Below are 12970 nucleotides of genomic sequence, written 5' to 3'. Positions count from 1 at the left end.
CGTTCACAAAATCAAACAGTTCAGTTTTCAAAAAGTAAAATAGCTATTTCCTCACATGCGTTTAAATCTACTGAATCTTTTTAATAGTTTGTGTTGTCATCAGGCTGTACGTATCTAAACATCATCTAAAAAGAGAATTTACGAAACTGCACTTTGACCTATCTTACCAATACAATACCTATACAAACGCTGTGTTTGAAACTCTAATAGCTTGTGAAGTTACTTCTACAGCCTTTCCAGTTTCATGTGTTGTTGCCTAATAAATTGTTTTTGCAAGTATACAAATGTCACATATTATATCCTAGCTTCCCTTTTCTGTTCATATTCCTGTGAATATGAAACAGTGCGTTTCGAAAGAGAACTTGGTTCATGTCTGAAGTCAGAAAAAAAGACATATCTACACTACCAGTCAAAAGTTTGGGGTCAGTATAGGATTTTTAAATGTTTAAAAAAACTTATCCTGCTCACCAATGCTGCATTTATTAAATGTAAAAAAACTTTAATTATTTATTCACATTTTAAATAACTGCTTTCTTATTGTATGCAGTTTCAAATGAAATTATTGCTCCAGTCATTATGGCTTTTATTACTACTACCATTATAATAATTAATATTGGAGTGTTTTTTGAAGGATCATGTGACTCTGAAGACTGGAGTAATGAAGCTGAAAATTCATCTTTAAAATCGCTGGAATAAATTATTAAATTAAAGGACAAACTTCTTTTGAACATTTATTTTATAGTGCAATAACATTTCAAAATTTTACAATTTGTTCTGTATTTTTGAAGAAATAAATGCCACCTTGATTAACAAAATAATTTTCTTATGAAGAAAAAAATGACCCCAAACTTTTGACCGGTATTGTATATGTAATTAATAAAATTAATAGAAATAAATTTGCTGTCTTTTCATGTTACTTTTTGTATGAGGTTGTATGATATATTTCTATGAGGATAATGGAAAAACAGAACAACTAACCAAAATATTACCAGCACATTACTTTTGAAACTTTTTTCTTTTTTAAATACTGTGAACAATGTGGAAAAAGTTAAAGCTATAGACATTTCTCTTTGGTTTTCTTCTAGTCAGAATGGGTTAAAAGGTTGGTAACGCTATAGGCGTGCTGATAACAAAAACAAAAGACAGTTTTCTGACAAGCAAACATGAAATGCATTGCCTGAAATTGCCAATATGTCAATGAATTTGCCATATGCAACAACAATTCAGTTAAGTAGAATGGAGTGGACTCCAAAGCTCTTCAGTAGAGCTTATTAGCAGGGATGACAAAGACCTTTCGCCCACTTGAAAAATTCACTGGGTAAAACATTAAATGACATTTTAAACATGATATTTAAAATAAAGATATTCACATAAAAATAGTTACATAGGTGTATTAGCTAAATAGATATATTTTAAAAAGATCGAGATTACCACAAAAAATTAAGTAAAAAAATAAAAAATAAAATAATATACATCCATTCATTTTGTTTTCAGCTTAGTCCCTTTATTAATCAGTGGTTGCCACAGCAGAATGAACCACTAACTTATCCAGCATATATTTTACGCAGCGGATGCCCTACCAGGCATCCACATGATATTTTTATACCCATGATTTTAAATCTACAACTTTTTACAATATGCATGCATTTCAAACAAATGTAAGCAAGCTTTGTTGCTGTTAATACCTCTGTTGACAGAAATGTACTTTATGGTTAGGCAAATATGCAGAGCATATAAACGTATATTATATATTGTAGGGGTGTTACTGGACAAATTAAATCAGAGCTCTTGAATTGTGGCCAGTGTGCTGTACATATACTCACTCAGGTACAGATAAATAATGTTCTCTTCTAAATATTTTATGAGTTGTAGATAACGTATTGTTTTGAAGGGTGTGGAGACCTGAAACTTCTCGCCCCCAAACCAAACACTTCACCCTTCAGTTTACAGGTCACATAAAGCACTCACCACTGGTAAAGTTTCCCCTCCCCATCGTCATGTTAAAGGTGATTTCCAGTGTCAGCGAGATCTATCAGAACATCATTCCCTGGAGGAGGTGAGACGATATTAGGAAGACTCTACATTGAAACAGGTAAGAGAGAGGATACAATTTTAAATATTTCTTAAAATGGCATCACTTGTCCTAATTAGTACTTATTTGGAGACTTTCTCTGTAGCTATTTCCATTCAAAATGCAAATTAAACTTATGAGAAAAGCCCTGTGTCCATACTATAAGTGAAAGACAACAAACTCATTATGTTCTGATTAACTGCTGGCAAATATTAAACAGAAAAATGTAACTATTCCCAAATAGTAAATTACTTTTAGCCTCAGAAGATGAAATGTAATGAATGCGCACTGGCTTTTGGGGGCATCAGATTACTCTTTAGGAGCACAGATGCTCAAGACTGTTCTGCAGTTAACTAAAGCACTTCAGAATGATCAAAACATTTGATGTTGTGTAATGTGTTCGGTCTACTAGTTTGTCCAATAATGCTGTCCCATTATGTCAACACAATCTCACAGCAATTCGTAACTTTTTCATTTAGTGGCTAATTCGTATGAATTCGTACGATCTAATTCGTACAATTTAGTACGATTTGCTTATCCCCCAATGACGGTTGGGGTTAGGGGTGGGGTCTGGTGCCACGCCTCCTTTTTAAAATCGTACCATTTCGTACGACTGAACTCGTACGAATTCGTACGAATTAGCCACTAAACTGGCAAAACGCAAAATACTTACGTTTTCTCGTGAGATCAGGCTGATTATGTCCATTTTTGATATCATATGATTTTTCATATGATCATACGTATTTTATTTAATTTTTTTTAGCAGATAAAACTTTTATCAAAGTCAGTTGTGTGCATCTTTATGTTTCTATTCATTGTTAATTTTTTTTTTCCAATTTATTTTTTATTAATAATTGATTATTTTAATTGAGTATTGCAAAATGTGTTTAAAATAGGTGGATGGAAACATAGCTTGCATATTTGCCAAGTGAAAATGCTTTGTAATTGTAAGTACTTGTAGTACAATGCTGTCTATAAAAGAGCATTCTCACATCATTCACCAGGTTTCTGTTGTCAGTGATGTCATATCAGGCAGAATCAATGACGTCTCAGCCTCAAATGACTGTGACCAGTTACACAGTTTCTCACTGGAGCTCTGACGTCTGTGACTGCTGTGATGACTGCGGCATCTGTGAGTGACTGATGGAGATGAAGCTCTGCCATTTCATTGTATCTTGTATACAATGACAATAAAGCACTCTATTCTATTCTATTCTATTCTATTCTATTCTATTCTATTCTATTCTATTCTATTCTATTCTATTCTACTCTATTCTATTCTATTAAAGGGGTTATAAACTGTCTTTTTAATTGTGTTCTGTTTACTGAGATCCACTTATAATTGTGTATATACAGTTGAAGTCAGAATTATTAGCCCCCCTGAATTATTAGCCCCGTTTATTTTTTTACCCAAATTCTGTCAAATGAAGATTTTTCAACACTTCTAAACATAATAGTTTTAATAACTGAATCTAAAAACTGATTTATTTTATCTTTGCCATGTTGACAGTAAATAATATTCGACTAGATATTTTTCAAGACACTTCTATACAGCTTAAAGTGACATTTAAAGGCTTAACTAGGTTAATTAGGTTAACTAGTAAGGTTAGGGTAATTAGGCATATTATTTTATAATGATGGTTTGTTCTGTAGATCATCTAGCTCTGTCAAAGAATGTTTGACAGAGCTAGGACATTTTACAGTACTGTATGTCTAATAATATTTCTTCTGGAGAAAGTCTTGTTTGTTTTATTTTGGCTAGAATAAAATCAGTTTAAAAAAAAAATATTGTAATATATATATACATGTGTTTTTACACGTAATGTGCATGGCATGGCAATACACATGACAAGCCTTTGCTTAATCCAGGGTTTGATTTCATATCTCTGTATTACAAGCTCCAAAAGGAGACAATTTTTTTTTTTTTTAAAAGAAAATGTGGTCCTTGGTTATTCATGAAGCACAAGCCATGGCTACTGATAACCACTGGTGTAAAGTAACTAATTACTGTAATTGAGTAGTTTTTCTCAGGAATTGTAATTTACGAAGTAGTTTTAAAAATTTGTACTTTTACTTTCCCTTGAGTACATTTTTAGTGCAGTATCTGTACTTTTACTCCACTACTTTCCTTCAACCTGCAGTCACTACTTTATTTCTTTCTTGTCTATGGTGATTCAAAAAATCAGTCCTGTGGGAGATGTACAAGAAGATGTCCAAGATCTTTACACGCATTGACATATAGACTGTTTAGATGCATGTCGCTGATGAGAAGCCCAGCAGACACAAAACGTCAACATGACGTCAGATTGACGCTCACCAACGTCATGGGGACATTACATTTTATCTGGAAATGAAAATCGGGTTCATGTCAGAACTCAATGTCAATGTCCAACCTTAAACGTACCAAATATCAACATCTAATGATGTTACATGCAGCTTGACGTTGTGTGGACGTTACCACTGTGATGTCTATTAGATGTTGGTTTTTGATTGCCACACTTGATAAATAAATATCAGTATTTGACATCAATATAATGTTGGTTTAAGATGTTGGCTCGACGTTGGATTTTGGTCACTTTCTAACAACCTAAAATCGACCAAATATCAACGCCATTTGATGTCATTATTGGACATAAAAATCACATCCCTAGACGCTGGCTAAACGTTAAATTTTGGTCACCTGACATCACAACCTAAATCTAACCTAATGTTAACGTCTTCTGACGTTGTGTGTCTGCTGGGCAATAACTCGATGTGCTACAGAATGTTATGTTTACACACACATGCACAAAAAAATGAAAATGCATCAGCTTTTAACAGCGTAATACTCACTACTCTTGAGTACTTTTGAAAGGTCTACAGTACTTTTAACTCATACTTTGAGTAATATTTACTACAGATACTTTTACACAGGCAAATATTTAGGCAAATAATGGCACTTTTACTTGAGTATGATTTTTCAGTACTCTTTCCACCACTGCTGATAACTTGGGAGTCATGAAAAATACATAGGCAAAATAGGATTAATCCTAGTGGCTCCTGCCGATACACTGGTTTCCTATAAAGCAAAACAATGTTAGCGCAGTATGTTTATTACAGAGAGGGACTATGTGTACGTTTTATGTTTGTTTGTACTTGTGTTTATCCCGGATGCTTAAGTCTACATGAAAATAAGATCACCTTTGCATAGTTTTAGTTGAAAAAACTGACTTTACAGATGACCAGCGTTTGATGTGTTATTTTTACACTGTAATACTTGATTCTGATTGGTCAGTGACAACATTCCAAGTTGCTATTCCCCAATAAAAAACGATTAAACAAATAACAAAGACTCATCCAGGTATGCAAGAGTGAGCAGGTCTAAAGAACTGTCCCTTTAATTCAGTGGTGGTCAACCCTGTTCCTGGAGATCGACCTTCCTAAAGAGTTTAGCTCCAACCCTGATCAAACACACCTGAACCAATTAATTAGGACCTGAACAGCACTTGATAATTACAGGCAGGTGTGTTTGATATGGGTTGCAACTGAAATCTGCAGGAAGGTCGATCGCCAGGAACAGGGTTGAGCACACTTCCTTTAATTAGTGTGATTAGTAAAGCTCAGAGTATACTTTGGTTAAAAAGTTGAACATAAGAGTTTTATAGTAGTGCTCGTCTTTACTCACTTCAGTTTAGACACAGAATGACAAACTTCCTTATACACTTCCCTTTAGGGAAATCCCCACTGCCATTTTGAAGTTTATACAGAGAGACCAACGACCCTGACAAAGACAGAGAGTGATCCTACTTCTTAAGTACACTTCAAGCAGATCCGTATACTTCTCCAACTACACTCAAAAAAAAAAAAAAAAAAATATATATATATATATATATATATTATATTTTTTTTTTTTAACTTGTTCAAACTACTTAATTAAAATAAGCTGAAACAACACAATTCTTAAGATTTCATTGGTTCAACTTAATTTTTTTGTAAGTTCAATCCACATAAATTTGTTAAGTGTTAAGTTAACTTAAGAAATTTGTGTTAGGAAAACATGAATGAATTGTGTGAAACCCCGCATATGTTGTCCTAACATAAAATTATTATGTTAATGCAATAATTTTTACAAATTTAAGTGGATTGAACATTAACCAATTAAGTTGTCCTGAAAAAAGCTCCTTAAATATTGTAGTGTTACTCATTGTCAATATGTAGTTGAAACAAGCAGCAAAGGTTTTTTTTGAGTGTATTATCATAGCTAACTAATCTATTTCTTGTAATGACATTAACTATTTAATCTCAGAATGATCTCAAAAGTAAAAAGTAGAACTGGAGTCTGATTCTGTAAGGGTTGTGCTTCACAAATCAGCAGCTTAAAAACATTTGCTAGAAATTTAAAAAGTAATGTATTGATTTATGTCACTGAAATCCTTATGCTACATATTACATTTTAAATAGGGTAACTCGTAAACTTGTACTCGTAAGCGATTACATTTCCAAAGAAACTCTCTCAGCACATTTTACTGTACACAGTACAAGTTCACGAGAGAATCGCTTAATAAGCTGATATGTGTAATGTCACGTTAACATATTTCAAAGATTTCTTTTATTGGTTAAAGGTTAAAAGAGCCTTAAACAAAATCGGATGAGAACAATACCTTATTTTATGCAAGGTATTCATTAAAGTAAAAGTAGAAAAAGTTTTCCTTTTATTAATTATCTATGAATTCAGTCAAGATTACCAGCTTTCAGCAGTCCTTACTGTGGACACGCATCAAGCTAGACAGGGGTGCTGGTAATATTTCGGAATGAGCATGAAATCATGTCATTAACTTGCTCAGTTAAGGCAAAATCATCAAAACAAGCACTGAAAACATACTATACATACATCTTCTGACAGATTTCCCACCAACAATTTTGAGCTACTGATGCTGATATTGTGCTATGATAATGAAAACTGCCATTCAGGTTTGCCTAGGATGTTCCAACTTAATAGTACCTCATAAATAAAATGTATTGATTCAAAAGCACTATTGGAATTTTATTTAAATGTGGTTTTCTGCACACAACAGATTTCTGAAATGATCAGATTTTTTATGTAAACCCATTTTTGTTGACATCTACTGGACAAATAACAAATTAAAGCTCTGAAATACCTTAATTTTGAGCTCATGTTGTAAAATGGTGTGAAAGTTGATATTGCTTTTCTCCTCAGGTCTGTGTGGGGCATTTATTCCTTGCATCTTGGGTTGTAAGGTGGCACAGGATAATGGCGACAGCTGCTGTCTGCCCTTCCTACCTGGAGCTATGGTTGCACTGAGGACCAGCATCCGTGACCGGTATCATATTAATGTAGGTGATGAAATAGAAAAAAAAAACCTATCATTTTAATCCAAGCTGAAATCCATCATTCCATAACACTGCTGATAGAAGTCTAGCACTAAAGTAAGTATCTTATCTCTTTTTAAGGGATCTGTCTGTGATGACTGGGTGATCATGACCTGCTGCTCTTTCTGTGGACTCTGTCAGCTGGCCCGGGAACAGAAGGCGAGAGGCTAATTTGGAAACGAAGAGAATGGAATAAATGATTTTAAAAAAACTAAATTGATGGAACTGAATTTTTTAATATGATTTGCTTTTTTCCCCAAACTGTCTCAAAGTTTTAAATGACCCTTCAACTATGAAATGTTGGATTTGATTTCATTGAACCTTGCATTATATTTTATACAATAAACCAAACCCTAATTAACTTTTTACATCAATCCATCTACCTCAATTTAGGGCAATATTATTATAATAAAATTCTGATAATTATCAGTATACAAATATGTATTTACAGAAAGATTTCTCTGCATGACAAATAAAAACAACAAGACTAGGCAAAACAGGACTAACTGCTTATTGTCTGATCTGACTTTGCTGGTTCCTCTTTCTATTCCTGGGAGGAGAAACTCCTATTTAAAAGAAAAGAATGCTTCTGATAGCTACAAAACTATCGGAAAGTATTTCATGAAGGTAAGGTACTAACTCATATTCATTTTTAAATCCAGAGCTTGCTTTTTTAGCAAATATATGAGAGCTTGTATTACTTTGAGTTCGTTCTTTGTTTGTTTTGCTCACCTCTCATTGTACTTTAATGTCAGTTTCATTAGCAAAAGAAGTTTTCATACAGTTACATGTTAACTTTAAGTAAGATGTTTAAGTATTGACTTCATTTGTATGTCTTTGATACAATTTAGTTTTATTTTTTAAATAAAATTGTTTAGAGAAGTTGCTGACTGAAGAATGGGGAAACTGTCAGTTAATGAGTTATTAGAGAAGTGTGAGGAAAAAAAATCTGCCTGCATTATAAAGTGCACAATATAAATGAGTACACCAAAATTTATTGAAAATTATTATTTTTTTCAATTTCTCTGTGAATGTAGACTGTTGGAAAAGAATTTTGGTGCATTTAAAAATGGACAGTTTGTTTAAACAGTTATATTCCTTTTTTTCCTCCATTAAAATTTAACTTATTGGGGTGCGATAATATTTCCACAGTGATCTTATAAGATTAATTCCAGATTAATTTGATTTGGTACAGACTAATCTGAAATATATACACAAACAGGTTATTGTAGCATTCATAACAGAATGCATGAATGTAAAAGAGATGTACTCATTATTACTCAATCATTTATTACTCGCTGCACTTTCACTAACCTCTGTCATTTTATTAATTGGTAATGCATGAAATAAATATTTAAAACATCTATTGCTTGTTCTTGCTTTTACTTATTACATCCAAAGAATGAAATGTACAGTTGAAGTCAGAATTATTAGCCCCCCTGAATTATTAGCTAGCCTGTTTTTTTCCACGATTTCTGTTTAACAGAGAGATTTTTTTCAGCACATTTCTAAACATAAAAGTTTTAATAATTTATTTCTAATAACTGATTTATTTTATCTTTGCCATGGTGACAGTAAATAATATTTTACTAGATATTTTCCAAGACACTTCTTTACATCTTAAAGTGACATTTAAACGCTCAACTAAGCTAATTAGGTAAATTAGGCAGGTTAGGGTAATTAGTCAAGTTATTGTATAGCGATGGTTTGTTCTAATGAAAAAATAAATTGCTTAAAAGGGCTAACAATTTTGTCCTTGAAATAAAAAAAAAAAAAAGAAAAACTGCTTTTATTCTAGCCGAAATAAAACAAATAAGACTTTCTCCAGAAGAAAAAATACTATCGGACATGCTGTGAAAATTTACTTGCTCTGTTAATAATAATTTGGGGAGAAAAAAATAAATAAATAAAAAAAAAAACAATTCAAATGGGGGCTAATAATTCTGACTTCAACTGTATATTTGATATTTCAGATTAAATTGATTATAACCTCAATCTTTTTTTCTCTTTAGCAGCTGGCTGTTAAACGCTCAATACTGGACTAGACGAAGCTCTCACAGAGTGAAAGGCTTTGTAATGTTGGACTCGGTTTATAGGAATTACATTTAAAAGTGGAACTGAAAAACATGGCATACTCTGCATGCCACAAACTGATGCTAAAGGCCACATTCATCTGTCTCATAAAACTTGCCTGCAGCTACAGTTTCAGAAGTTGCATAGAGATCCCAGATTCTAATCATACAATCTTTACATGTGTTAAAAGTTATGAACGAGACATAACTGCGATTGTGAGTGATGTATTTCCCACTGCATTAAATCTTACAATCTCTCACAGCAACATTGAATATGTGCAAAGTCAAAGCTTCGATCATCTGCCCAATCTGACTGCTCTGATACTGGACGCTAACCATATTACTAACATCGACAAGGATGCTTTTAATAATCTACACCATCTTCAAACTTTAAATTTGTCCTGCAACAACATATCATTTCTCCACCGGGATGTCTTCAGTGACCTCCATAACCTCACACAGCTGCTCCTGGGAAGCAATAAACTGACTAATCCTGATAAGTATCTGTTTTCTAGTCTAACAAACCTCAAGATTCTTGACTTACGCAGAAACCACTTGTATAACTTTTCGTCTGTGGTTGAAAGCATAACAAACCTGACTAGCTTGATAAAACTGGATCTTTCTTTTAACAAGCTGACCACCCTGCAACACTCCACCCATCTGCCAGAGTCACTTGCCTTGCTCTACCTCGGTGATAACAAACTAAAGACACTGGGATGTGACAAGTCTTTCCTTATGAATGTCAAAAAGCTGGATCTCTCAGACAACAAAAACCTGGCATCCAAATCTTTTCTTGGCCTGAAACTGGAGAATATAACGTACCTGCGGTTGCGCTTTACCAATATCTCCATTTTCAAACTTCTTACTTATCCCAATGTGCATCCGTGGCACATTGACTTTTCTGGCCTGAAGCTGAAGAACTCCCATGCACTGAGTTCACTGTGTGTCCTTATGCGAAATCACAGCCATAAGCATTTACAAATACCTAAAATGTTGCTCCAGAGCAATTCTATAGGAGCTCTAAAAAATAATACATTTCGTTATTGCCCCAGTATCACACGGGAAATGGACCTCTCGCGGAATGAGCTGAAAAGCGCTGGCTGCTTGCAGTTTCTCCACAATCAGACTCAACTGAAAAGTCTCAAGATGGAGCATAATCATCTGACCAAGCTAACGTCCTGCAACAAAGCAGAAATACATAATAGCCTGACAAACCTGAGCTATCGATACAACCGTATTCTACAGATCAGTGGTTATGCCTTCAGCAATACACCTAAATTAGAAATACTGGAGCTGAACATCAACATAATTGCTTATATGGACCATAAAGCCTTAAGTGGGCTCAAAGATCTCAAGACTCTTCGTCTCGACAACAACCTTTTGAGTGATATCTACAATGATAGCTTTGAAGATCTCACAAACCTGAAGACTCTGAACCTGCGCAACAATGAAATAGCTGTCATTTTCAACTACACCTTTCAGAATCTGTCTAAACTGGATATTTTAGATTTAGGCGGGAACAAGATCTCACAGCTGAAACCGCATGCTTTTGATGGGCTCTATAGCTTGACCAATCTGTATCTAGACAGGAATCATCTTAAAATGATTGATGTCGTACTCTTTGGGAAACTCTCTGGCACCCTGCAGGTGCTGGATTTGCAGGGTAACATGATTGTGTATTTTACAGAACATACACACTCGCCGTTTAAAAATATGTCAAGACTTTACGACCTGAAACTTAATGGACAGCAACCTAACGGCATTAACTTGTTGCCTCGTGCATTTTTCCGTGGTCTAACTTCTTTGAAAAGTCTGTATCTCACCAACAATCATATTATTGGATTTGGTGATGAAACGTTCGACGACCTGAAAAACTTGGATTATCTAACACTGGACAACTCGTGTGCTGGGGTTGCCCAGCTCCAATCTGGAATTTTCAAAAGCCTTCAAAAACTAAGGACGTTATCTCTTGAGAACATGGGTATTAAATCGTTTTCAAAAGATGTTTTCGGAAATCTCACAGGATTGAAGACACTACATTTGAATCGCAATCCCATGATGTCTTTGGACATTAGTTTACTGGACAATCTGACTAATCTAACGTACATCGACATGCGCAGTTGTCCTCTGAGTTGTGGCTGCCATAACAGTGATCTACAGAACTGGACCATAATGAATAAGAGGCTCCAATTTCCACATCTTTTCAATATCACATGCCCAGACCACCCAGGCTCATATTTTCACAACTTTGACACTAAAGTGTGTTATTTGGACATAGAGCTTTACTTTTTTTCCTCAACCTCCACATTGACAATTTTATTAACCTTAATACCACTTCTCTATGTCAAACTTTACTGGAAATTCAAGTATGGCTACTATGTGTTTCGATCGTGGTTTGGAGAACAGTGGCGTCGCTTACGGGACCAGGAGGAAAAATACAATTACGATGCCTTTGTTTCTTACAATTCAGCAGATGAAGACTGGGTAATGGAACAGTTACTGCCGAACCTTGAGGGTTCTTCATTTCGCCTGTGCCTCCACCACAGAGATTTTGAGCTAGGCCGTGATATTGTCGACAACATTGTAGCTGCCGTCTATGGCAGCCGTAAAACAATCTGTGTGGTCAGTCAGAGCTTCCTTCGCAGTGAATGGTGCTCACTAGAGATTCAATTGGCTAGCTATCGCCTCTTCCAGGAAATGCAAGATGTGCTTTTGCTTGTCTTTCTGGAGCCTATCCCTGAACGTCAACTGTCCGCTTATCATCGCATGAGGAAAGTCATGCTCAAAAAGACCTATCTTCAGTGGCCTGGGTCAAACTGTTCTGATCCAAACAGTGCAAAAGAACTGTTCTGGAATCAGTTAAAGAGAGCTCTAAGAAGCAGCAACTCCGGAAGCCAAGATGAGCAGAAGATGGATGACAATGAACTGAGGAGAAAAGAGAAAGTGTGTGCAGACAAGGAAGAAAGAGAATATTTTGTAAATCAGACACCAACAGAAGATGAAATATATTACCTGATGCCCTAATTACACTGACATACAGTTGAAGTTTTTTTTTTTTCTTTTTTAAATATTTCCTAAATGATGTTTAACAGAGCAAGGAAATTTTCACAGTATGTCTAATTTTTTTTCTGGAGAAAATCTTATTTGTTTTATTTCAGCTACAATAAAAGCAATTAAAATTTTTAAAAAAGGCAATTTAAAGTAAAAAATATTAGCCCCTTTAAGCTATATATTTTTTTCGAGTGTACAGAACAAACCATCATTATAAAATAACCTGCCTAATTACCCTAACCTGCTTAGTTAACCTAATTAAGCCTTTAAATGTCACTTTAAGCTGTATAGAAGTGTCTTGAAAAATATCTAGTCAAATATTATTTACCGTCATCATGGCAAAGACAAAATAAATCAGTTATTAGAAATGAGTTATTAAAACTATTATGTTTAGAAATGTCCTGAA

The 12970-nt window shown here is 34.4% G+C and overlaps 2 protein-coding genes across 2 annotated transcripts; both read left to right on the top strand.

Moving 5' to 3' along the window:
• Positions 1 to 2036: 2036 nt before the first annotated feature.
• Positions 2037 to 7938, top strand: cnfn (cornifelin). The gene is given in 4 exon segments (NM_001004663.3): positions 2037 to 2092; positions 3076 to 3203; positions 7269 to 7405; positions 7523 to 7938. Coding segments are annotated over 3 exon segments (339 nt in total). The 5' UTR covers positions 2037 to 2092; positions 3076 to 3091; the 3' UTR covers positions 7613 to 7938.
• A 1544-nt stretch (positions 7939 to 9482) lies between these two features.
• On the top strand, positions 9483 to 12693 carry tlr21 (toll-like receptor 21). The gene is given in 1 exon segment (NM_001199335.2): positions 9483 to 12693. A coding segment is annotated over 1 exon segment (2970 nt). The 5' UTR covers positions 9483 to 9567; the 3' UTR covers positions 12538 to 12693.
• Positions 12694 to 12970: the final 277 nt, after the last annotated feature.

The sequence above is a fragment of the Danio rerio genome, chromosome 16 (assembly GCF_052040795.2).
Source record: "Danio rerio strain M-AB ecotype USA chromosome 16, GRCz13ab, whole genome shotgun sequence".
Lineage (NCBI taxonomy): Eukaryota > Metazoa > Chordata > Actinopteri > Cypriniformes > Danionidae > Danio > Danio rerio.
The sequence above is the reverse complement of the archived record's forward strand: the minus strand, read 5'-3'. Positions and strand labels throughout refer to the sequence as shown.